This window comes from Tupaia chinensis, unplaced genomic scaffold (genome assembly GCF_000334495.1).
Source record: "Tupaia chinensis unplaced genomic scaffold, TupChi_1.0 Scaffold144624_1, whole genome shotgun sequence".
NCBI lineage: Eukaryota > Metazoa > Chordata > Mammalia > Scandentia > Tupaiidae > Tupaia > Tupaia belangeri.
In genome coordinates this window covers 92,153-119,042 of record NW_006204485.1, presented here as the reverse complement: position 1 = coordinate 119,042, position 26,890 = coordinate 92,153, and the positions used below count along the sequence as shown (strand labels likewise).

The 26,890-nt window shown below is 37.4% G+C and overlaps 1 protein-coding gene across 2 annotated transcripts in view; it reads right to left on the bottom strand.

Moving 5' to 3' along the window:
* Positions 1-642: 642 nt before the first annotated feature.
* Positions 643-26,890, bottom strand: part of LOC102479306 (apomucin) — a 61,013-nt gene continuing 34,765 nt past the window's right edge. Inside the window, exons 14-42 of one of the 2 annotated variants that reach the window (XM_027767773.1) lie at positions 26,434-26,487; positions 26,230-26,283; positions 25,753-25,806; positions 25,578-25,628; positions 24,515-24,568; positions 24,349-24,381; positions 23,602-23,649; positions 22,827-22,880; positions 21,728-21,781; positions 21,578-21,631; positions 20,807-20,860; positions 20,339-20,392; positions 19,745-19,777; positions 19,232-19,309; positions 18,919-18,972; positions 16,888-16,935; positions 16,554-16,607; positions 16,388-16,441; positions 15,389-15,430; positions 14,080-14,133; positions 12,641-12,694; positions 10,617-10,646; positions 8,754-8,785; positions 8,504-8,666; positions 8,138-8,175; positions 6,117-6,227; positions 3,634-3,673; positions 1,656-1,764; positions 643-995 (exon numbers count right to left, since the gene is read on the bottom strand). In XM_027767773.1, coding sequence (XP_027623574.1) covers positions 812-995; positions 1,656-1,764; positions 3,634-3,673; positions 6,117-6,227; positions 8,138-8,175; positions 8,504-8,666; positions 8,754-8,785; positions 10,617-10,646; positions 12,641-12,694; positions 14,080-14,133; positions 15,389-15,430; positions 16,388-16,441; positions 16,554-16,607; positions 16,888-16,935; positions 18,919-18,972; positions 19,232-19,309; positions 19,745-19,777; positions 20,339-20,392; positions 20,807-20,860; positions 21,578-21,631; positions 21,728-21,781; positions 22,827-22,880; positions 23,602-23,649; positions 24,349-24,381; positions 24,515-24,568; positions 25,578-25,628; positions 25,753-25,806; positions 26,230-26,283; positions 26,434-26,487 — 1,796 coding nt within the window. In that variant the 3' untranslated portion in view covers positions 643-811. The remainder of the gene's footprint in view (positions 996-1,655; positions 1,765-3,633; positions 3,674-6,116; positions 6,228-8,137; positions 8,176-8,503; positions 8,667-8,753; positions 8,786-10,616; positions 10,647-12,640; positions 12,695-14,079; positions 14,134-15,388; positions 15,431-16,387; positions 16,442-16,553; positions 16,608-16,887; positions 16,936-18,918; positions 18,973-19,231; positions 19,310-19,744; positions 19,778-20,338; positions 20,393-20,806; positions 20,861-21,577; positions 21,632-21,727; positions 21,782-22,826; positions 22,881-23,601; positions 23,650-24,348; positions 24,382-24,514; positions 24,569-25,577; positions 25,629-25,752; positions 25,807-26,229; positions 26,284-26,433; positions 26,488-26,890) is intronic. The other variant, XM_027767774.1, reaches the window with a different exon arrangement.

The window sequence follows — 26,890 nt, the reverse complement described above, 5'->3', positions numbered from 1 at the left end:
AGACAGTAACATAAAGAGGTCAATGGTCTAGCAGAGAGAATTGTAGAAAAATAATAGTATGATACAGCTGGCCTGGAGAAAAGAGAATGAAGACTACATTTTCCTTTTGTTTAATTTTAAAAATATTTATTCATTTATTTATAATTATTATTATTATTTACATTTGACCAGAGAGAGAGGAAAAGTGAGAAAGTAAGCCATAAGTCCAGAACTTGAACTGCAGTTAGCCATGTGGGAGTCCAGCACCTTAAACACCACACCATCTGCCAGCCCAAAGACTACATTTTTAATAATTAGTGAAAGAAAGGAAATAGATAAAGCCCTCAGGAGATGAAGGGTAAACATATTTTCAAGAGTAAGGATTGAACTCACTTTCCCCTTGACTTGGAGAATTCTTTTTTTTTTTTAAGAATTATTTTTTTAATTTATCATCATCATCATTATTACTATTTTTTAAATTTGATACCAGCACTCACCAGAGAGTGAGAAAGTAAGAAAGCAAGCTGCCAGGTCTGGTATTCAAACCATGGTCAGGTCAGCCATGTGGGACTCCAGTCCCTTAACCACCATACTGCCTGCCAGCCCCAACTTGCAGAATTCTTATTGCCATGAAATAAATAGATATGAAGACTAATTGCTTGCAAAGTTGTATTTATTTTTCAGGTCCAGTCGACAAGAAAACAGATCACCTTATAATGAAAATTCACTTTTTGAAAAAGATACAAACACTTTGCTGTTCACACTATTTGAAGATTACATTTGCCTACTTATAAATACATGGCCTGTTACAATTGGAAAGGTAATGTTAGCATTAGCGGGTTGCCGAGGTCGCAGATTGATGGCACTCATCTGAACAAGAGCAGGTAGTTACGTGCCTGTATTTGTAAGGCAGTGTGCTCCCGTCAGGACAGTTAAGGACAATTTCTCTGAACTCATAGTTTTCTTCTCTGCAACAATGACATATATTTTCCAACTGAAGCAATTCATAATTGTATCTAAAAGAAAAGAAAATTCAATAGTAAATATTATTGTAATGTCTTTTGAAATATATTGACATAAATTCTCAAATTCTAACAGTGTCAAAGTGACTTAGCAAAACTTTCAACCATTTTTTTCTTTTCCTAGCTCTTGCATTCCTCTTATTATTATAAATATGTGGTAAGTGATCAGTTAGACCAAAAGAAAAGCAGCCCAAAAGGAAGATTTAGCATCTCCTAATTAGAGTACTATGCTGCAAAAAGTAAACAAAACAGATTTTAAATATATAATTTAATAACAAATTATTCTTCTCTATAAATTAACCTTACAAAAAAGTACACATAAATAAAAATATATATACTATGTCAAAAATTCAAGTTTAAAAGGAATTCAAAAAATGTACTTCCTTACTTAAGAACTCTGTAGTCAATGCATGAAAATGGACACATTTGCCACAAATGTATTAAACACATTTAGAAAACAGCTTCAAAGGAGTACCTGAAAATCTGTATTTTCATTCTCAGATGTGAATATATTAGATATTTGTTTCATTTGATATTGAGCATAAAACAATATTTCTCCTATGTAAAAATTTCTCCCTGTCATATTTTAAAAGCTGAACTCCTCCACAATGCTGCAAAGTTAATACCCTATAATACATTCAAAGAAAAACTCACTTGACGGTCTTTTGGCATTCGCCTGTGCATTTTGCCATCATGACTTTTTTCTTGCAGTCATTGAGATTAACAGTCACATTCACTGATGAAATTCGGCAATCCTTCTTACCTAAAATGAAGTGGGTAACGGAGAGAAGTGAGATTTAACATTAAGAACTGCTGAGCCTCAGTTTTCTTAACCATAGAAAATGGGAGTAGCAACAATTTCACAATGCTATCCAGAGGATTAACTGTCTCAACACCCAGCTCCAAGGTACCCGGTTAAGACTCAGAGAGATGTTCCCTCATTGCGACTCTCACTACTAGGATGAAGGTGCTGACAAAGCAGCAGCAGGAAAAGAGAACAAGGGAGGATGGGAGGAGGGAGAGAGATTATTTTTAGTCTATTTTCTCACTGTTGATCATTTTTAAAATAAAACGCACCAATTTACAAAACAAGGTGCAGATATAAAGAGAATAAATTAATATTTTTGCATGAAAATTAGATTTTTCTTTTGTAAACATAAATGTTTTTCTACAAGGAAGAACTGAAAACTATGTGAATATATAACATAATATATTATGTAAAAATATCAATTGTTAGTTTACATATGTATGTTATATTCTCTGTTGTGTTAAAAGCATAGAAGGTGGGGCCAGCAGGTGACATGGTGGTTAAGGTGCTGGACTCTCACATGGCTGACTGAGTCTTGGACCTGGGAAGTGATTTCTCCCTTTCTCTTTCTGTGTATCTGTCTGTCTTTCTATCTGCGTAGCACAGGAAACCTATGGCCAAACCTTGAAAAAAGAAAAATTCAACAATAAAACCACAGGAGGCTCTATAATAATTCTCTGTCATTTGTTTATAAAGAAACACTACGGGGGGGGGGGCAAATGGCATAGCAGTTATGTCATGGACTTAAGTGATTTCTCCCTTTCTCTTTCTGTGTATCTGTCTGTCTTTCTATCTGCGTAGCACAGGAAACCTATGGCCAAACCTTGAAAAAAGAAAAATTCAACAATAAAACCACAGGAGGCTCTATAATAATTCTCTGTCATTTGTTTATAAAGAAACACTACGGGGGGGGGGGCAAATGGCATAGCAGTTATGTCATGGACTTTTACATGGCTTTGTTTATAAAGAAACACTACGGGGGGGGGGCAGCAAATGGTATAGCAGTTATGTCATGGACTTTTACATGGCTGACCACGGTTCGAATCCCAGACCCAGTGTCTTAAAAGTCACACCTGGCATGTGTACATGCATGTCCAAGATCCCAGGAGGAGAGTGGAGGAGAAGGGATTGTAGCATGGCCAAGGGGTGATTTTTACTTTCACTCTCACTGTCTCTGTCTCTCTCCCTCTGGAGAGCACATGAACCCTAAGGCAAAAACTCGATAAAAGAAAAGAAGAGGAAAAAAGAAATGAAAAAAAGAAAAGGAAAGGAAAGGAAAGGAAAGGAAAGGAAAGGAAAGGAAAGGAAAAAGGAAAGGAAATAAAGGAAAAGAAAAAGAAAAGAAAAGAAAAGAAAAGAAAAGAAAAGAAAAGAAGAGAAGAGAAGAGAAGAGAAGAGAAGAGAAGAGAAGAGGAGAGAAGAGGAGAGAAGAGGAGAGAAGAGGAGAGAAGAGGAGAGAAGAGGAGAGAAGAGGAGAGAAGAGAGAAGAGAGAAGAGAGAAAAGAAACACTACAGGACAAACTCATAGTGGTTAAGAGATGGCTGGATTCCATACATTCAACTGTGCATTGGAGTCCCCACTAGGCAGATTGAAAAACACCAGGTGCATGCTCATGCATGCCTAAAATCCTCAAAGGAGAGCAATAGGAAGGAAAACAGATTACGACATGACTATTCCCTTTGGGGGTGCATTTTCTCACTCTCCCCTCCCCACTTTGGCAAGCACACCAACCTCTGGCAAAAAAAATACATTATATAAAAAAAAAGCTACAGTTTTGCCAACAGTCTGTATTTCTTCTATACATGGAGTTTAACGGTACTTACATGTGTAGCAACATTTGTTTGATTCATAGATTCTATCTTCCTGCACGGACAAGAGAAAATAAAAGGCTCAGAAAATTCTTCCAAAATATTTATAAATAAATAATATAATATTTATTAATTTATTAAAATAGCATCCCAAAGGAAGTAATAATGAAGATGAACATGTTAACCTCAGTTGCAGTAAGTTGGGGCAGGCAATGAGTGAGGAGAGTTTAGTAATAAAAATGAGACTATTTATACTAAAATGTTTCAACAATGGGTAAAAAAGAAAAAAGTAAGACAAACCTTTAAAAATTGTAATATGCAGGGACCAGCAGTTAGCGTAATGGCTATGTCGCTGGACTCCCATGTAGTCGTCCACGGTTCGAGTCCCAGACCTAGTGGCTTAAACTCATGCCAGGCGCGTGTGTGTGCATGCCCAAGATCCCAAGAGGAGGAGAAGGGATTGCAGCATCGCCATTCCCCCTGGGGGGTGATTTCTCACTTTCTGTCTCTGTCTCTCTCTGTCTTTCTGGCGAGCGCACGTGCCCTATAGCAAAAACCTCTCCAAAAAAACATATATATATAAAATATGCAAAAAACTTAAAAATTATTCCTCACTATTTTTATTGAAAAATACTTTAACAATGATAATACCAGACATTGATGCTTCTCATTGGTAAGATCTGTACCCTTCATTTTGTTTTAGGTTCAAGCTTATGAGTGCCTCAAAACAAAAGCTTAATAGAGACCCGCAGATGGTGTAATGGTTACATCGCTAGACTCCCACATAGTGGACCAAGGTTTGAATCCCTGATGTGGTGGCTTACACTCATGCTGGGCATGTGTGCATGCTTGCCCAAAATCTTGAGAGGAGAATGGAGGAAAATAGAGAAGGGGTTGTGGCATGGCCAGTCCCTTGGGGGTACTTTCTTGCTTTCTGTCTCTCTGTCTCTGTCTCTCTGGCAAGCACACACAACCTATAGCAAAAATCTCTCTTAAAAAAATGTAAAAGTTCAAGACATGTTGAAAACCAATATTAGAGTTGTGAAATAAAATAAACTGTATTGTCAATTATTTATCTTTAAAAAGATAAAAATTGGGGCTAGTAGGTAGAGTAGTGATAAAGGTGCTGGATTCCCACATGGTCAACTGTGGTTTGAGTCGCATAGCTTGTTTCCTCACTTTCCCACTTTGTCTCTCTGTCTCTCTCTCCCCCTGTCTCTCTCTGGTAAGTGCACATGCCTTCTTGCAAATTAAAAAATAATAATTATAATAATAAATAAAAATTAAATAGTTATTTTTAAAAGATAAACAATAATTTAGACTTGAATCTCCCTTAATAATTTTTTAAAGAATTATTTCATTTAACTTTATTTACTTTATTTATTTATTTTAATTTGACCAGAGAGGGACAGAGAGAGAGACAGAGAAAGCAAGCCTCCAGGTCTGGGACTCAAACTGCGGTCAGTCACGTGGGAGTCCAATGCCCTTAACCACCATGCCACTTGCCGGCTCCCTCCCTTAATAATTTAAACATAAGCATCAGTAATGTAAAAATCTCAGGACCAGCAGGTGACATGGTGGTTAATGCACTGGACACTCCCACATGACCGACCATGGTTCAAGTCCTAGACCTGGTGGCTTGCTTTCTTACTTTCCCTCTTTCACTCTCTCCCTGTGTCTCTCTCTGGTCAAATTAAAATAAAATGAATGAATGAATAAAAATAAATAATTTAAAAAATAATGTAAAATCTCACTATATTTGGAAGACATGTATATGAAAAAAACTGAGGTATAAAGAAAGGTCTAAATAGTGTACATACATGTGATTACATGGAAAATTTGTACTTTTACAGACAATGATTAAACAGAGTCCATAAGCTTTGAAAAAAGGTTGGTAGGAGTTTTTTTGTTGTTTAAAAATAGCATATATTTGTAGAACCAGCAGTTGGCATAATGGCTAGGTTGCTGGACTCCAGTGTAGTCAATGGCGGTTCGAGTCCCAGACCCAGAGGCTTAAACTCATGTAGGCCATGAGTGCTTGCATGCCTAAGATCCCGAGAGGAGAATGGAGGAGAAGGGATTGCGGCGTGGCCATCCCCCCTGGGGGGGTGATTTCTCATTTTCTGTCTCTCTGTCTCTCTCTGTCTAGTGAGCACACGCACCCTATAGCAAAAACTTCTCCCCCAAAAAAGCATGTGTTTTTAATAACTTTAGTAACTTCCTTCTTTAGTATATACTAAATTAAGTTTTATAGAACCTACAAAATATTAAATCTTTTATTTATAAAAAATATATAGCATAATACTTAACAATAAAAATTGCACATCATCATTTTAGAATCACCTACCTCAGCATGTAATAAATTTATTTAAACAGTTATGGAATATAAGAGATTGATGTGTGCTTGATGCAAACTTTACCAAAGAGAAAGAAGGCAGATTATGTTTGTGTCTAATGTAAAAAGTGAATCCTGTTGTTCATTAGTTAAGAAGACTTACTTCTGCACACCAGGTCTGCTTCGGGCAGGTTTGGACGTCTACAGTGAAGCCAGTGTTGTTGCAGGAATAGGTGACGCAGGGATTCCTGGGGTCGCTAAATGAAGTTCCAATCTGGAAGGGGAGGAAGGGGAGAAAAGAAAATAATTACTTGCCTTGATTTCTTTTTGAAGTTGACAAACTGAAAAAAATAAATATATATATATATATTTTTTCCCTAACTACGTGTGGAGATTTTCCAGAGGTTTTTGGGACCATTAAGTTAATGTTTAAGAAAAGGTAGTTTGAAAGTCTTTTACTTCCATAAAGAAACCAAGATTATTCGTTGAAAACACAGAATGTGTCAAGACTTTCAATCCTCCAATTAAAATACACCAACAGCTATACTATTATATTTTTCAGGAAAGATTAGTTTATAGTGATCAAGCAGTTAAGTAACTGTTATGCTCTAAATTTGAGGGAAAGTAAGGATCTAAGTAGGAAAAAAGTGGCATAAAGTGGGTTTATCAGATTAGAATAAATGACAGTCCCACAATATGTTTGAACTTGTATCTTTTCTTGTGTTCCTATATTTTTAAAACTCTCTAGATTACTTTATAGTTAGCTTATGTTTAACATTCAAACAATAGTTTAAGAAACTATATTTCTTTCAAGACTTCAGACCAGCCACAAGATGAAATTTTCAAAAACTGAAAATTTACTATTTCAACTATTTTTCATATAAAAAGCTAGAGGAAAATTTTCCTTTTGTTCTTTAAACAGCATCATAATTGTGTTTAAAAACCCTTGCAGTAGGTGTTGCGGTGGTTAAGGTGTTGGACTCCCACATGGCTGACCACAGTTCAAGTCCAAGACACAGCAGCTTGAAAATCAAGTCAGGTGCATGTCACAGAGTACCCAAAATCCTGAGAGGAGAATGGAGGAGGAAGGATCACAGAGTGGCCATTCCCCCTCGAGGGGGTGATTTCTTGCTTTCTGTCTCTCTGTCTCACCAGTGAGACAATATGTGCCCAATGGCGAAAGCCTAAAAAAAAAAGAAGAACTTTACAGTTTCACAAATCATGAGTTCAACTCCAGAAATTAAAAATTAAGAAACCTAGTGGTGGACCTGTCCCACAGCCTTGTGATTGGGGAAGCCAGATCCCACATGGCTGACCACACTATTTAGGTCCTGGCTCAGTAGCTTGGGAAATGTGCCAGAAACATGTACATGCCTAAAGTCCCTAAAGGATAGACAAATAAAAAAGATTGAAGTGTGCCTATGTCCCATGGAGGGTGCTTTCTCCTTCTCCCTCCCTTTCTCTCTGTCTCTGTCTCTCCCTAGCAAATGTACATGCCCTCTGGCTTACAAACAAACAAAAAGAAATCCAGTGGAAATCTGATAGCAATAAATATATTATCAAAGTGAAACTCTCATAGGTTGTTTTATGTATTTCCTGACACAGACATACGTTTTATTTTTTTAAATATTTAGTACCACCAGTTTAAGTGTATTAATATCAGTTTGAAAATTATCTGATATTTATGACTTCCCGATATTTTTTCTAAAAAGTTAAATTACTGTCCTAGATGCCAAGTCAGTTGTCAAAATCTCAGCCTGATACACTGGGTTGTTATATCCACATAATAGGGTTCTAGTCCTTTGGGTTTCCTTATTTGATCTCTGACAGTTTGGCCATCTGATCTTTCTGTCATAATTACAGTTTAACTCTGTTCATTGGTTTGAATGTTCCAAAGTATGTCTTCTCCATCTGGTCAGGCCCATGGGAAATTTTGTTTAGAAGCTCCACTGCTGAGCAGTTAATGACCAAGTATTATTCCCCCTTTGAAGAGAATCATGGTGAGTGTTACATTTGACGTTCCTTTGGAAACGGATATGGGGAAAAATGAACAGATTTCACTCCATCATTACCAACGATTATTTTTCATATTATAAGCTGAAAGACCATTTGGGTGAGGCTCGACATTGCATTTATTCATATAGTTACACTAATAAAAATATTTTAATAAAGAAAAAGCCTTACCGCATAGTCGGTATCATTGAATAAACATGTTCTTGGTTCTGAAAAAAAAATACAATATTTTATTCTAAAATAAACATAATAATTCTTTTTTATTTATGAGACAAATTATAGATGAGACCATATTTCTCAACTAATCAAGTTTCTTTCCATGATGACATAATTTCCCTTTAATCTACTTATCTATATTTATAACTTCATTCTGGGTTTCCCCATTCCAAAAATGGCAAGTTTTAAAAAGGCAAGTATCAATTTAATTTTATTTTATCACACCTGTCCAGTATTGTGTTTGGCACATGTTAGTAGCTCAAAAAATATGTAGTAAATACTGAACAGATTCTACTCAAACAGTGTATTACAAATACAAACCACAGTATCCAGTTTCACAGCAGCTGTCATTAGATTTGAACTTCACAAGCTTCTCTCCAGTTTTGCATGTGGGTGGAGATGGGCATTCCTTAGGCTTACAGTCGATAGTCTTTTCCTCGGTACAGGTACACGTATGGCAATTGGCAGTCCATCTGTCTCCAGGCTACAGATATAAACAAGTTGAGACTTCAGTTCAAAGACGGGGATGAGAGCAAATTTGGATTAAAGTAGAGCAAAACTGTGTACTTACAGATTTCTCTTCTCCCAGTGGACCATGACAAACTGTTAACATAAAATGAGAGATGGTAATTAAATTTGGCAAAATATAACCATCTGTTATTTATAGATAACCACCAGGTGGGCAATACTATAATTGGCACAAGGATTTCAGAGTTAAAGAAATAGGGAGGATTAAATGAGGGCTTGAGGTGGATAAATCACATCTATCCACTGCAAGCAAATGCTCCTTCGCAAGTATACATATATCCCATTTTTACAATCCCCAGCAAAGGGTAATTCTTGATTTCTCCTGGCAGTGATCAATAAATCTTATGGCTAGTGTTTGACTTCCAGTTTTACAGCTGACTTCTGCCTCCACAGTCTTATAAATCACACAATTTCATAATTACCAGGCCCAAGTGGCCCTTCTCAGTTTTTAGAATTACCTGCAATAGGCAACATTATTCTCTCACCTTCTCCAAAATGTTCTTTTTTTCCTTAGGTTTAGCACTCAGAGACTCCCGTCTTTCCTATAATACATTTTTTTTTCCTCACCTTGCTAAATTTTGTCTCTATTTTTTCTCTGTCTCCACAATGTCTACTGTAACATCAAGGGATGGCTTTCAAACTTCTAACCCAGTACAGACCTCCCTAGTACTATAGACCTAATATTCCCTCTAGGTAGTAGGTGGCATCCCGATAGAGCTGCAGGAACCTCAGACAGAATGTGAACAAAACAGACTGTGTCATCTTGCCCTAAAGCAGCTTGTCTTCTACGCTGGCTTCCTTCTATTAAGAACTGAACTATTCTTTCAACTTTTCAAGCTTAAAACTTAGGAGCCATTTCGATTCCTTTCCTTTTGTTTTTCATCACTTGTCATCCAACCTACTTCAACATCATCACCTTCATGTTAATGCCTTCTTTTCCCTGTTTTATTTGCTGCAAAAATACTCTGAGACCTCATTATCTTTGACCTAGCATATTTAACTGGCTTTTTAAAGGAGTCACTCTGACTCACATCATTTCCTAATCCCATCAATCCTCTAACCATAAGTAATTTTCCTAAAGCTAAATTCTTCTATCATCACTGCTTTCATTAAAAACTTTTGATAATCATATAGTCTTATAAAATGGACGCCTTATTCTAGCATCCAAGGTCTCTCATAATGGAACACAAACACACCTTCTCAACTTCATCTTTCTTTCCGTGTTATATGCCCTGGTCCAGTTAACATACTGTTCTCAAGTTCAATTGTATAATTAAATACCCTTGGAAATACACACAGTGTATGTAACACACAACATACACTCTATGTGTAGCATATATACTTTTTATTTTTTTACTATGAAATATATTTTCTGCCTTATATAAACTGTGCCTAAGTTTCTTTGAAAAATCTCTCTTTTTCCACTTTACAGTAAGGTCAGGAAAGGACTTTTTTAGTCATTTTTTCCCACTTGCTGTAAATCACATCACACTGGCTTGAGGAACAAACAGTAGGAACTCTATGAAGGTATCTAAGGTTATTGAACTCAAGCTGAACTGTGTTTTTACGGTCACAATTCAGCCCTCAAAAAGTAAGAATTATCTAATTTCACAAATCTCACTAAGTGACAATATTTTGATCAAGATATCAAATAATTACATGGAACAGTAAGTAAACTTTGAATTAAGAAACAAGGTATATTTGTTTGACTTGGCTTCATTAGTTGGAGATTAAGAATGATCACTCGCTATTTATGTGGTGAATCAAAACTAACTTCATCCACTTCAAGTTTTCCTATTTCATAACATTTCTGTGACCAGAGACTTCTATTTGTATGGACCTTGGCAACTTGCTTTACAAGAAGGACCATTATTATGAAACGATTCTGAAGTGAAGGTGTTCTTACCTGGAGCTGGAGGAAGTGATGCTAGACATTCTGGGTAAAGACAGGAATCTCAATTAGTCTCTGATATTACTGGAAGAGTTTCAGGGCAAGTAAAGTTAAATAATTCATTATTCTATTGCTGAAAATAAGTGGCCTCATGGCTGGTCTTATCAACAGATATTTTTCATTTATGCCTCCTTTCTGTTCCTGAAGGCATCTGGAATTCTCTCAATACAGAGTGTTTCTTTAGAACCTCAAATTTTAATGTGAAGGAAATATGAGAATCAAAAGAGAAAGGAAAAAACATCAATGTAAGCTGTTTTTTAAAAGTTTTTTGTTTGTTTTGACATAGGGGGCGTGTGCTCACCAGAAAGAGACAGTGACAGAGAAAGTGAGAAATCACTCACCAGAGGGGATGGCCATGCCACAATCCCTTCTCCTCCACACCCCTCCTGAGATTTTGGGCATGCACACATATGTGCCTGCCATGATTTTCAAGCCACCAGGTCTGGGACTCTAACCGTGATTAGCCATTTGGGAATCCAGCACCTTAACCACTATGCAACCTGCTGGCCCCAAACTCTATTTTTTAGGAAGACAATTGTAATGAACATGACCATAAAGTAGATAATCAAATGAGTAAAAGGATTTTAGGATATAGAAAAAATAAGTCTTACAAGTTCCCTAGATTTAATCCTTTAGGAACGTTTATCCTATTATTCTCTTCTCAAAATACTTCAGTTTTATTCCACCCAACCAAATGCTTTAAGCTGGTCATATATGTCTTTTTGAGCCTTCACACATCACATATTTGATCAACTCAATAAACCACTCATAAATTTATTTCAAAACTTCTAAAAATCAAATTAATAGTTTTATCCTACATACAAAGAAAAAGCCTGGCCCTAGGAGCAAGAAAATATATTAAAAGAACTTAAAATTTCTACATGTTTAGGGAAGTGATTTCAACAACTAATAGATACAAGAGAAGCAGATAAGAAATGAGTTAAAGATGTGGGAGTTTGGGAAAACAAATGTCTCTGTTTACTGAGGGAGGCTGGGCTAGTTTCTAATTATGAATGCTTAGCAGATTAGCAGAAACCAAGGAGCAGGAGAGGGAAATGATTAGGCTTAAATACAGCAGAAAATTTTCTATGATAAGACTTGTAAGCGTTCATTGCAGATATTTGTAAGAAGAGTCATAAAGAACAATCTCTTAATGGTGAGAAATTTCTCAAAGCAATTTCTCTAAAATAACTATCCAGTCATATCATTCTCTTGTTTAAAATCCTTAAGGGATACTATTTTTTTTTATTATAGGGATAATGTTTCATTAAGTTTGAAAAAAAATAGTTTCTTCATGAACTTTCCTTTACTCACCTTTCTCATTTGATTTTCTCCCTGAACCTCAGAGAGTTTTCTGCTTGATTCTTGAACTCACCCTGTCATCTCAGGTCTGTTTTATCAAGGGCTGTTGGGGAAGAACTCTCTCTCCACCCCAGCCAATGTTAAACTCAATTATATCCTATCTGATGCTTTTACTCAATGCTATGAATTAATAAGCAGTATCTAGTCTCACCCCACCCCAACCAAAATTTTTGTACATATTGCTCTATTGCCATTAAGTATAGTATGATGATATCATTTGGGCCCTTAATAATCTCTCCTCCCTACACACACACATATACACACACAATATCATAAAATGACAAATGCCACATCTTAATCATGATTTTGTTTTAAATGTCTGCTATAGTCTAGCACTATAAGGCGTAAAGGAAATGTTAGCTGAAACAGAGAAACTAGGACTTTTTCCATACTGACCTATTTTATTCTGTTTCTTGATTCCCTACCGCCACTACAACGGCTCTTAAGGGAGCCCTATAGCACAGTATTGTGATTTCTTTTTTATTGGAATAACATACGCTTATCAAGTCTGTGTGTATATGCATGTGAGTCCGTGTGATGGTACAGATTCATACTCAAGAAATGCTTCCTGTGGAACAGATACTCTGATTCAGTTCATTTGGGTCATCTCCTTTTACCTGGCGGAGATTCTTGTGGGCTTGTTTTGTTTCCAGCTGGAGGTGAGGTAGAAACTGCAAAAGGAAATAGAAAAGATTTCAGAACTGACAACCTCATAATCTCATCCTCAGAAATCTCAATGTTCTTCAATAGGCTTTCAGGAGGAGTGTTCTAATGAAAGCCTAAACCACAAATCCTAGAGAAAAACAATATCCCTAGTTGAACTTCACAAATCACATTCCAAAAGGATATTTGACACTATCTTCCTGGTTTTTCTCTCTTGCTCACCTCCAAATTCAACTCTACAGTGATGACTGAAGAGTTTGTACAAGTTGATTATCCTTTATCTAAAATGGTTAGGGCCAGAAGCGTGCCAAATATCAGATTTTTAATTATTATTTTAGAATTTCTGCATATATGTATATATATCTTGAGGATAGGACTCAAGTCTAAACATGAAATTCATTTGTGTTTCATATATGACTTATACACACAACCTGAAGTTACTTTCATACAATATTTTGAATTGTAATATTTGACTGCGATGGTCACGTGATGTCAAGAGTGTCACTTTTCACTCATTGTTTCATGTCCGGACTCAAAACATATCAAATTTCAATTTTGGATTTTGATAATAGCTATGTTCATTATGTGTTGCCAGCATTCAACTGTTCATACTCCAGTTTCACAGGTTTCTTTGACTCCTGTAGAGACAGTGGCTGCTAAGGCGGGGAACGAAAGTGGTGAGTACAGGGGACTGCTTAAAGTTAACCTCAGTTTTTAAATGATTTTTACTTATTTTATGTTTTTAATTTGCTAGTGGATGTGTGTACTCACTGAAGAGAGACAAAGAGAGAAGGAAAAGAAAAATGAGGAAGCACCCTTGTTGAGGAATGATCAATACCACAGTCCCTTCCCTTCATTTCTCCCTTTAGGATTTTGGGCATTTCTACTCACACACCCAGCATGCTTCTCAAGCTGCAGGGTCTGGGACTTGACTCACACAGCTGGCCATGTGGGATCTGGCAGCTTTTAACCACCACACTACTGGCTGGCCCTTACTTATTTTTATCATATTTTTATTGCTAAATAAAACCGTATGCATTTATCATATACAACATGAAATTTGGAAGAATATATACACTGAAAAATGACTATACTTAACTAATTAATGTTATGTATTACCTCTCTGTTATATTCTTTATGGTGAAGAACATTATGCTCTGCATTTTTCAAGAACACAGTATATTGTTAATATAGTCATGATGCTGTACAACAGATCACTTGAACTTATTTTTCCTACTTAATTGAAATTTTGTATCCTTTGACCAAAATCTTCCCAATATTTATCCCCTCACAACCACCACAGCCCTCTCTTTATATCTATGGAATCTTCATTTTGGTTGCTCTGTCTTTTGAGATGCTACCAAGAAAAGTTCACTCATTACATTTGACTTACCTGTGGTAGAAATTCCAGGAGCAGTGGTTGTTTCAGATGCTTCCTTGGAGGTACCTAAATTGAGCAAGGTAGAGCAATGAACTTTTTCTGGTCTCTGAAAAGCAGGCCCTTAAGACACCTTCATCTAAAAAAGAGTCTCAAAGCACCTGAGTGACTAATGCATCTACAAATGCTAGTTCACACCTCTACCATTGAAACATTGAGAGGTCCCTGTCATAGCAACACCTGGCTCACACAGGGGACCTGAATATTTCTATATTACCCTGGTACAATCTTTACTTCTGGGTCTCCCCTTCTCAAAATGACAAGAGCTTTTTTTCACACTTAACTATTTTACTTCATGCAAATTGATTTTTTTTTTTTGGTTCTTCTGGATTAGTTTTGGAGGGAGAAAAGTTATACAGGAGTGAGAAAAAATGAGAAAAATATCTGTGTTGACCAAGATGGCCTAATGTTCTCCATAACTTGACTAAACTAGACAGTTTCCTTCCTAGTTATGGATCCCGACATCCCTTTCCTTAGAGCATTTACTTTAGAAAGCTTGCAATGATACATTCTTTCTCTATCCCTTTGAGATATAAAACTCCCAGTGTCTTACCAGTTTTATTATTCAAGAATCTCTCTCTTAGGTACCTGGTAGCTACGTCATTCAAATGAAACTATCTAGAAAGACAGTGCCTCTATCATCCAGTCTTTATGGAAGGACAGAGGCTTCACTGTGAAAAGATAAAGTACCAAATAGCAAACCCAAATGGCTTAATCAGATATGTCTGATTTAATCAGACAAATTTTGGGGTGAATGCTTCAGCTAGCCCATAAAACACCTTTGTGAATGACCCAAAACAGAAACAAAGTACCAAACCAGAACTCTCAGAGCACATGAGTCCTCTTGGTTTTATATCTTGCTCAAGAAATATTGGTTGGATTACAACATCTACTCCCTCCCTTAGTGGTGTTACTTTGTGTGACCTCACGTGATTTCACAACCTTACCTCCGGCTCTGCTTTGAGTCCCAGAAACCCAGAATGAGAAGACAATCTTAGGAGTTGGAAAAAGTAAATTCTCTAATGAGGTGCTTTCCTGTTTCCTGGGCCTTTACCTTTACCCCCAGTTACTCCCAATATTGAGGCACAGGCTAGGAGTCATTATGAGAATTCGACAAATGGCAGACACTCAGTTATCCCTAAGAAAGAATGAGGTAGAGACTGCTGTGTTCATGCTACAATGGTCAATTCCAGAGAAGTGATCTTACTTATTTATTTTTTAAGATATGTAGTTTAAAACACTAGGAAGGTAAACTTTTACCTACCTGAGACGGAACTTCCCGAAATAACTGTTTGGCTAGTGGTTCCTGTAATAAAAGGGAAGAATACATCTCAGAAAGCCTTTTTTACCCTGAAAAAAGTATTATTGAGTTGTCCTGTTTCTCTAAAGCCAAATAATACAACTTAACAAATTTTCTTATACCAAATGTTAAGGCTGGCCTTCTTTTCCAATGTACTTTTTTACAATTTTGTGTTTAAAAAAATGATGGAGAATTGCTTCATATTTTTTTTTCTTCACAGATTTTTGGTATAGGGCGCATGCATTCACCAGGGAGACAGAGAGAGACCGAGAGATAGAAAGTGAGACATCATATCCCCCAGGAAGATGGCCACACTTCAATTCTTTCTCCTCCATTCTTCTCTCAAGATTTCAGGCACACACACCATGTTCCTGGCATGAGTTTCAAGCCACTGTGTCCAGGGACTCAAACCACAGTTGGCCACCAGGGAGTCCAAAGCCTTAACCTTTATGCCACCTGCTGGCACCTGCCTCATAGATGTTATTGATCTAGATCTATAATTATCTAGAATCGGATTACTAAATGAATAAATATATTTCTTTTGTGCACATAATTTTCTTCCAATGACTTGACTCCTTGGTTCTCTAGGGGCAGAAAACCAGAGAAAATAAATTGTGTCTAAACTTTTGATCAAAGGCTAGGCATCTTAATTGAAGCCTTAATTAGCAAATTTACTTTGTATTTATTGTAGTGATGTTTACTTACCTTCTTGACTGCTAGTGACTCTCACTGATCTTAGAGTACTGTCTGACAAAACAAAGGGACTACAGAAAAATGTGTCTAAAGAGAATTACATATATAATATGTTCTCTAGAACAAATTGGGGAGATAATGTAGTCTGTCTTCATGGTCTGCTATTAAAGAAAAAGAGACCACTTTTCTATGACGTTTACTTCCACTCATAATCTCTATGTAGTGAATTCAAATAGAAAAATTGAGAATCAAAAATCTGGTAAAACTCACCTGGTGAAATTCCTGCTTTGGTGGATCCAACACCTTCTTTAAAAGTTGTGGGCTCTGTGAGAAGTAAATTAAGATGGAGAGTTACAGTTATGAAAGTGATGCACAGTGTATGATCTTTCCCCTGAAGGAAAAAAAAATCTTAAAGTTTTTTTATTGCTTCACTTACCTGTTCCAGAAATTCCAGGTGAAGCTGTAATCTCAGAGACTGTCTTGGTAGGACCTGGGGTGGGAGAGAGAAGAGAGAGAGAGGCGATGTGAGTAATGTCCTTCTTATTGATTGTTGATCATGGTTAAGGACAAATCCATGAATTTCTCTGTAATAATGTATTTCTTGCCCCTGGATTTCTTGTCCAAAGAGATTAAATAAATGTGGTTTTCCTGTTTTGTTATATTTTTTTTCTCATAAACTTCAATTTTCTGGGATCTTTCTTTTCCAGGGTTAGGATCATGGAGATAGGGTGCCTTCTCTAGTCTCACTTTTTTCAGTCCCTCATACTCACCTGTTTCACTTTCAGTAGGTTCACTCCCTGGAATTATGTTAGTTACTCCTAAAGATGAAAAAAATTAAGACTTTTAATATGTCATCTGTTGTCTAATGATGGGGATGTGTTCTGAGAAATGCCTCATTAGGCAATTTCATCACTGTGTGAACATCATAGAATATATCTTCAAACCTAGATGATATACCCATCTACATCTATTGCAGAAATAAGTTAGATGGTATAAGATATGTACTTCTTATGGGACCACCACCATGTATGCTGTTCATTGTTGACCAAAGTATCATTAGGTGATGTGTGGCTATATTTTAATTAATTCTCTCAGGACTGATTCCCTCTTCTTTCAAGGTTTCATAACTATAGGTTAGATATTCTGGAGAATGAATCTTATTAAATGAAAATGTTTCTAATAAGTTCTGGTTGATCCCATTTATCTGAGATTCTGAATCCTCAAATTAGAGTCTGTATGATCTTCTGGTACAGTATGGTTTATCCCGGTGTTCCAATACCTGAGTTACTCTAAGTCAAACAAATTGACAATTGTTGAATAAAACCACTCCCCATTGCAGTCTTTTTTGCCTTTCCATCCTCTTTAGAAACTGGAGAGCCCAAGGAACTATATCTTCTCACTATCACTGTGATTATCCTAAATAAACTCATCAGCACCCACTGTTTCAATTATCATTTGTAAACAAATGATTGACATATCTCTATGTTCAGTACAGGCATCTCTCCTGGACTCTAGACACCCTCATCAATTCTGGTGGGCATCACAAACTGGAAAACTTCGTGCATTTCAAACTCAAACTGTACAATCTGATCTCACTATATCTTCTATCAATTATCACTTTTTAATTTCTCTAATATATTTTCCAATTTATTGAATAATATCTTCATCCACTCACCCAAGCACCAAACTTTCCATGAACTGGGACCCTTTCAAACTTCTCTCTTTCATCTTCCACCACATTAGTTGGTTCTAACTTGCCCACACAGTGCACACTCCTGCTCCCTGCTGTCCCATATGCCTGTCTTATTTCAGTTCCTAATCATCTCTCACTTCCATCAGACTTCAAATGAGATAACCCACCTCCACCCTGTTCTCTCACTCACCTTCATTTCAATCCCATACCTTATGACTAATTAATCTCTAAAAGAAATCCAATCTGGACATGGTAATCAACCTATTAAAAACTTTGCAGTTGATTCTCATTTCAAAAGGAATCAATTTTAAAATTTTTACATTATAATATGTAATAATATTCTCATTATAGAATACATAATTAATAGATTTTCTCACTGTTTTCTTCATCTCACAATATTTCTTTCAAAACTTTAAAGCTCCAGAAACATCTTCTTAAAGCTCCAGAAACATCTCCCAGCATAATTTCTTTCAATGCTCTTCTAATATCTGGGTTGTATTACACAAGCATTCTGGATTATTATAATATTCTAAATATTCTAGGCTATTTTATGTTCCCATGCTTCTTAATAGAAAGATAAAATATTCCTCTCCTTGATCATTTTTATTTGGTACACACAAAAAAATAAGACCCCTAAAATACCTCACATTTATTTTGGTCATCACTATTTACCTGGATTGAAAAGTAATAGGTTACTGGTAACTTTACCTGACATGATAGTATTACAACAAAGATAGGTGTGGAAATAGTTTACGTAAAAACACTCCTATGGGTTAATCATCCAGAAAATTACTGCAACTTTTACTCTTTCTGGAAATGTACACCACAAGGCCAGGCATTGAAAAAGACTGGTGTAGAATCCAACTGAGAGGCGTGGCCTCAGGTATGAGCTGGAAAACCTGCCCTTTCTGTACAACAATCTTTCACATCTAGAGACATGAAGTGTATTCAACAACAGTGCTAACATCCGGGACTCCTCGGTCTCACTGATTTCTAAGAAAGCTTTGTCCTCTGGAAGAGAAATTGAGGAAAGTGGAAAGTATGTTTGAAGATACATATTCCTGCTTGAGTTTCAACAAGGGATCTCCCTTTGAAAATATTGACTTACCGGTGACAGAACTCCCAGGTTCAACAGTTTTGCCAGAGACTCTCCCACTGGTCACTGGAATTACAAAGAAAAAGGAACATTTTATTTACATTAAAAGAAGGACTAAGAAGAAAAACAGTAAACTCTTTTTATTTTGAGTCAGTGAAGGTTCATTCCAGGGTTCCTTATATGCGTTTCCAAAGTACTTTTTTTTTTTTTCCAAAAAAAAATAAAGAAGGAATAATACAAAGGCTAATAAGCTCTTCTCTTAGAGTCTCTTTATTCTAGATATTCCTCAATATGAGGAAAACATTAAAATTTTCTCGTACCCTACCTGTTTGACTGCTAGAGAGCTGGCTCCCTGGAATGGTAGTTTTGGCATCCCCAGTCACTCCATCTTCTACGGGGAATACTGAAGGTGTTAAGAGAGAAAAGATAAAAATGGAAAAGATTCTGGAATAGAAGAGTAATTCTTCTGCATAGAAGCACTAAAAGGAAAGATGTGTTATTGTAGGAAGTAGGTAAATGATTCCCTGGCAAACCATAGACCTACCTGTACTGGAACTTCTAGGGCCAACAGTTGTGCCCAATGCTACCCCAGAGTTGCTTAAAACACACAGGAACAGAGGTTACTATGGTGACTCATTAAGTCAAATAAAGGTGTATTTAGTGCATGTGTATGTATGTGTTTATTTGCCACAACAGAAATCTCTTTCTCTGAGCACATGGCAGGTGATGAATTAGATGTATTACCTACTTTCAACAAAGCACAACAAAGCAAATAAGACAACATTCCCAACTTGAGGTACTTCTGCCTGGAATTTTATAAAAAGTAGGCCCTGCTCACCTGCTTGGTCCCCTGGTGTTGTCGAGATGCCGGCTGTGAGGTAGAAATGAGAGGTGAAAGGTTTAACTGTGCTGAAAACCTTAGATGTAGGAGAAAATATTGAAGAAGTAAATTGATACATACATAGAGACACACACATATGAGGGTACTTCAAAAAGTTTGTGGAAAAATTAATTAAAAGTTCTTTTTGATACAAAAATTCTTTTTAGTACAAAAAAATTTAAATCAATGTGAACTTCTTCCATAATATGCATTTTCCATGAAATGTTTGAAGATTCCCACATATACATGTGTATGTCTTAGTTCTTTAGGGGATTTATTCTATTTTACACACACACATACACACACTTCTTTCTGTATTCCAGTAGAAATGCTGTTGTTGGAGAAGGGGAAATCCAATGGAGAAGAAGAAACTCCATTCTCAAATTTGGAACAATTAGACTCAATTGTAGAATTAGTAGATTTTCCAAAATATTTAATCAAACTTATTTAAATATACTTTCAGCATTGTTAAATAAAATGCAAATTCTGTCAAGAAAAATCAGACAGCTCTAATCCTGATGACCCAAAAATCATGGGTTCTTTTATTCTTACCAGTTTTGAGTCCAGTTCCAGTAGTACTAGTTGCTTCTGTAGAGGTTATGGCCTCTGAGGGATGAAAGAGGAGAATGATCATTTTTAGGGACTTGGAAAACTGGGAATAGAAACTGGGGTGTTATTTTATCATAACAATTCTAAAAAAGATATCGTGGTATCTGAAATTAAGAAGCATTTCTGGGACCTGAAGATGGAGCAATGGCTGGCCTCCCACATGGCCAACCACTGTTCGAGTCCTGGACTCAGTGACTTGAAACTCATACCTAGTGTGTGTCTGTGTGCCTGTGCAAAATCCCAAGAGGAGAATAAAGGAGAAGGGATTATGGCATCGCCATCTCCCCTGGTGGGGGGTGATTTCTCACTTTCTATCTCTCTGTCTCTGGTTTTCCAGTGATTATATGTGCCCTATAACAAAAATATCTCTCTCTATAAAAAAAAAAAGGCATTTTTTCTTTGTTAACCTACCCGTACTAGAACTTCCAAATATAATAGTTGTTCCAGAAAATTCTCCAGTAGTACCTAAAATGCAAAAAAGTAAATGAAACAAGAGAGCATGGTCTCCCTAATTTTAATCTTGGGTGCATCAGTGTGACCCCAAAACACCAGTAATTTTTTTCCTGAGGATACTCCATTTCTGAAGAAAATAGAAAACAAACAACTTTCCAGCATTTGATTTCCCAGGCCAACCTGGGATAAATGTGTTGCTACTGTAAGGTTAGGAAACTTCAGGGCCTTAAACACACTTGTTTCATATCTCTCTGGCATGCCAGAAATAACTACAGGAAAGAATAAAGCATGGTTTTAATCTTTGTGGACATTTTTACATACTTGGGCATTTTAACAATGAGCTGCCTTCATGATGATTACTAGTAAAGATAGAAAACAAACCATAAACATCATGCATAACTTGACAAGACAAAGTAGAAAATGATACATCATGGGGGAAAGTTAAGCTAGGTAAGAACAATGGAAGCCCTAGGGAATTGGAATATATGCAATATACTCTTTTATCTTTTCCCAGAGAATATATGTCTCTGTAAGCCAGGCTATTACACACAGCTTAGCTGAAACATCTGAGATCATGGAATCAGGAGTAGAGTAACTTCCCAGTTTGACTTGAAACCAGCCCCCAGAGGAAACACACGCCCCACCCTCGAACTTCTTTATATGATTCATTCAAGGAGCAATCCAAGCAGAGGAACGATGAGACCTTCAGCCTCAAATGGAAGAGCTTACCTTTGGCCAGTTCTGTCCTGGCGGTCCCACTGTCTCCTGGGAAAGTTGTGGCCTCTGAGAGAATAAAATGGAAAGTATGAAGGCTGGACAGGACATTCTGGGGCTCCCACTGTTTATATTGCCCAAAGAGCCATACTCAGAATTACTGACCTGTACGGGCACTTACAGGTTCCCGAGTTTTACTAGAGATGCCCTCAGCAGTATCTGAAATAAGAAAAGGATTGTGGAAGGTTGATCAGTTCATCGCCATCATGAAATGGACATAAGCTCTTAATGGAAAATAAACGAAAAACTGGTTTTTTATTATGCCAATAAAATTATTTTATTGGAATTTCTAGTTTAAAAAATTAAGCAATATATTTTGGGACCAGCAGTTAGCATAATGGCTATGTCGCTGGACTCCCTTGTAGCTGACCACAGTTCGTGTCCCAGACCCAGTGGCTTAAAATTCATGCCAGGCACGTGTGCGTGCATGCCCAAGATCCCAAGAGGAGAATAGAGGAGAAGGGATTGCGGTGTGGCCATCCCCCAGGGGGTGATTTCTCGCTTTCTGTTGCTCTCTGTCTGTCTGGCGAGTGCATGTGCCCTATAGCAAAAACCTCTAAAAAAAAAAAAAAAATTAAGCTATATATTTTCATGAAACATATCATTTCCTCCGCAAGTTTACAGAGAAAAGTCTTCACCAATGAGTCCCTTTTGGGTAGTTTGTTGCAGGGAGATAGATTGAGCCCAAATCACATATGTGACTGTCAAGGAACAGTCTCATGGTACCCTGATAAAGGGTCTTTAGAGTACAAGACATAAAGAAGAAATATTGAAGTGTCTGAACTATATTTATGGATGTCAAAATTTGAACATCTGCTGAATTTTTGCCTAATGTGACAAATACGGGAAATTTGAAATTATGTAAAACAAAGACTTTTGAGGAGTTCTTAAAAGGTACAGTTAGAACTTGGGAACCAGCAGTTAGCATAATGGCTATGTCGCTGGACTCCTACGCAGTCGACCGCAGTTCGTGTCCCGGACCCGGTGGCTTAAAACTCACGCCGGGCGCGTGTGCGTGTGTGCCCAGGATCCCGAGAGGAGAATGGAGGAGAAGGGATTGCGGCGTGACCATCCCCCCTGGGGGGTGATTTCTCGCTTTCTGTCTCTATGTCTCTCTGCCTGTCTGGCAAGCACACGCACCCTACAGCGAAAATCTCTCCAAAAAAAAAAAAAGGTACAGTTAGAAGAACTTGGCAGAGCTCACCTGTGATTATCCCAACTCTTGTTGTTTCACTTCCTCCTACAGAAGTTGTGGCCTCTGAAAGAGAGAGACAGCATACAGATGATTGGAAAATTTTTACAGACCATGAGGACACAGGAGAGCACTGGAAAAGGCATCTCATCATAGATGGGTCCATGGAAGAGTGTCTGTCACCTTAAGACTCATCTGTATGAGGGACCAGCAGTTAGCATAATGGCTATGTTGCTGGACTCCCATGTAGCTGACCGTGGTTCAAGTCCCGAACTCAGTGGCTTAAACTCATGCCGAGTGTGTGTGTATATGTGCTCAAGATCCCAAGAGGAGAATGGAGGAGAAGGAATTGCAGCATGGCCATCCCCGCTGGGAGGTGATTTCTTGCTTTCTATCTCTCTGTCTCTCTGTCTTTTTGGCAAGCAGACATGCTCTTATGGCAAAAGTCTCTCCAAAAAAAAAAAAAATCTTCCTCTCATCTCAACCTCAAAATAAAAAAAAAGGCTAATCTGTATAAGAACTGTCAGGGGCAACAGTTGTGCCAGGAGCAACCCCATTGATGGCTGAAACTCAAAGGACTAAAACTGTATAGTGCCCTGGCATTATCTCTTGTTGTATCACAGGGTCCCTTACTGCTTCCAAAAGGGATGAGAATCATATGCCTGTCCTATCACCCATTTCACTAACAAGGCAATCCTCATAGTAATCTTCCCAAATTGAGGCTTCCTCCTCTGAAATTCCATCCATTCTAAGATAAGAAAACAAGTTAGTTTTCCCCTAGGCTCACCTGTCACGTTCCCACTTGCTTGGCCTCCTGGTGTTGCAGTGGTGCTTACTGTGGGATGAAAACCAGAAATATGTTAAAATGTGTCAAAAATATGGGAAAATACTATCTTTGTTTGGGATGAAAGCCTTTATATAGGATATTTCCAGAAGTCTTTCTAGAAACATAGTATTCTTTGGCTCTCTCTGTCACCTTAATAATATGTATGACATCACAGGAGAAAGCTCTCATACTGTCTACACAGCAGTCCATCTCTGGAAAGTTACAATGCTGTGGCTAGAAGCAGGTATTGCAGTGTTTTTCAGAACATGATCAGCATATGAAAACACTGAAAGTAAATTACTCTGCAGGAAAATACACCTCCCAATGGGGTAGCCCCTGGAGAGTCATACATTTTTTAGAGATTTTTGCCTTGGGGTATGTGCACTTGCTGGAGAGAGAGCGGGAGACAGAGACAGAGGGAAAGTGAGAAATCACCCCCTACAAGGGGCATGGCCACATAGTAATCTCTTCTCTTCCTGGGATCTTCAGCACACACATACACACATACACACACACACACATACACACACATACAACACACACACACACACACACACACATCGAATGAGTTTCAAGCCATCAGGTCTGGGACTCAAACCATGTTCAGGCATGTGGGAGTCCAGTGACATAACCAGTATGCCATCTGCTGGCCCCATGGAGAGTCATGCTTTATGCCAAACCCTCAACTGTGGGCTGTCCATTGCTCACCTGTGCTGCTGCCTTTTGTTACAGTTGTGGACTCTGAGGAAGGAAAAGGATGAATGGTGAGGTCTGAGGATTTAGGATATTGAGAGAAGGATTATGTTGATATTTCATCAGAGCAGGTCTACTAACTATGAGGTTAAATATAGAGATTTTCTGCTAACTTATCTACCTGTGTAGGAACTTCCAAATGTAATGGTTGTCTTGGAGGATTCTCCCGGAGTACCTAAAATGAGAAAAATAAAGAAATCAGTAGACATTAGCTCTCAACCAGTATTGGAAATAGTTATGACCTTGAACCACTGGAAGAACTTTCTGATAAACCTTGCATTGGAAAGAAATGCACTGTGCATGACTTGCTACCATTTTATTTCCTGGAAATAAAATCAATGAATAATGATCAACTATTGATCCTTATTGCTGCTGGGTTCCATTTTCATAGAGCCCACTCAATGTGGAAGGAGATCTTATCTCCCCCTTACTTGTTTCACTTTAGAACTTGGGCTTTCTGGTGTGAAAGAAGTGCCTAAAGGAAAAGAAAAAAGTAATGATGGATTATCTTTCTAAATTTTACTCATCAATTACTAGAGGTATTTTGATATTGGGATGTGAGAATAGAACTCCTTGGCTCTAATACTCATATGATGATTTTATTTCCTCCATCCTATCTGGCCTAGAACTCTGAGCTGCTGCTGACTTCAGGCAAAACCATGGTGGTACCTATTAAAGTAAACAGAGTGAAAAGCTTCAAAACAATACATTTCATCATTCCACTAGCATTTATTAAACATTTCTTTTCTATCATGTAATATCATTTTAATCCATTCGGAATTATCACTGAACGAAATGTTAAAAGATAAGATCTCTCCCTAATATGGCTTACATTCCAGCAGTAAATATGGAACATAAGTCAATGTTAGATGTTAGCAAGTGCTTTGGGAAAAAGTCAAAATAAGTAAAAGGATTGTGCCCTGAAAGGCAGGGGATAATCAACAGGTTGCTCTCATCCTGCTACCCAACAACTAGCTCTGCAAGCCTGCCCTTGAAAAATTCAGACAAGCAGAACAGTTGAGGCCATGGAACTCCTACATAGGTCCAAGTTCATGACTCTAGCATGTTGTGTTCTAGAAGAAATGTAGCTTCTTTTCTCAACCAACCTTCATACTCATCTTTGCTGTAACCACCCCATGGGAATTTGATAAGACCCCTAAAAGCCTCAGATTGAAATAGCCCACCTCCTGGAAGTTCTGCTTGGGTAATCCTACTCCCTGTGGAAGTTGTGGCCTCTGCAAGAAAAAAAAGAAAGAAATCAGTAAGGATGAGGGTATGAGAAAGTACACACTATGCTGCTGTCAGAGTAAGTCACCCAACATGCCAATGTCCAACTGTTTTGCATGTTTTCAGATTTACCTGTTTGATAAGTTCCAGGTTCCACAGTTTCTCTAGAGACTATGCCAGTTGTGCCTAAAACAAGGCAGAGATGGTAGTCAATAGTTCAACTGCTTGATTTAAATAGGAATCTCAGTTCCCTCTGCAGCAGTAAACTATTATTCTGAGACTTGCAGTGCTAAAAGTCATCTGTATTTCCCATCTAACAATCTTTCTACAGCGATTTTACTGAGACAGTTCTCAACTATCATGTTCTTTTTTGAAAGAGAAAAACATTTTTCTCCATATCACCTATTTAGCTGTCATCTGTTTGACTTCATGATGGTCTACTGAAGGCCCTTGGGAGCTCAGTAATAAAGAGACAATCTAAAGACTATCTTGGCTTTTTTTTTCCCTGAATTTTCTCAATATAGCATAGGTAAATTGTGAAGACATATTGTCAGAAGACTGTTAGAAAGAGAAATTAGGAAGTGCAGGTATTAGCCTAGCAGTGCTCACCTGTGACTATTCCAACTCTTGTTGTTCTACTTCCTTCTAGAATAGTTGTAGCCTCTGAGAGAGATAAAAAAGACAAGAGTTAATTGGAGACTATTTTAGGATCATGGAAAAGATACTGTGCTTCTCCTGAAGAGGCTAATATCAGAGGAGACCTATAATTATAAGAGGACATTTGGAATATTCCATAACATCCTGTCAACTCACCTGTGTTAGAACCACCAGGGGCAACTGTTGTGCCAGGGACTACCCCCGTGATGGCTGAAACACAAAAGAGACCAGAATCATCACAGAGACTCTTGTTTGTTCCCCAAAGACTTCCCTTCTGGGAAAATCGATTTTTATCTTTATTACAGCAAAGGCCTTTCTATGACTCCCACTCTTACCTGTTTTCCCAGTAATTATTGTATTACCAAAGCAATTCCTCAACTTGAGGCAATACAATTGGTATTTTGTCAGAGAAAGATAAGAATATTTTTCCCCATCCTTTCCTATTTTATTATAAGAGAGTGATGGACAAAATAATTATTTGCTTGCTGAAAATTTTAGACACTGAGAAAACACTAATTTGTATTGCTTTGGAAACATGGCAACATCTATGTAGGCATGTTCATGTTTCTTTTTTTTTTTTTTTTTGCTATAGGGGGTGGGCGGTCGCCAAAAA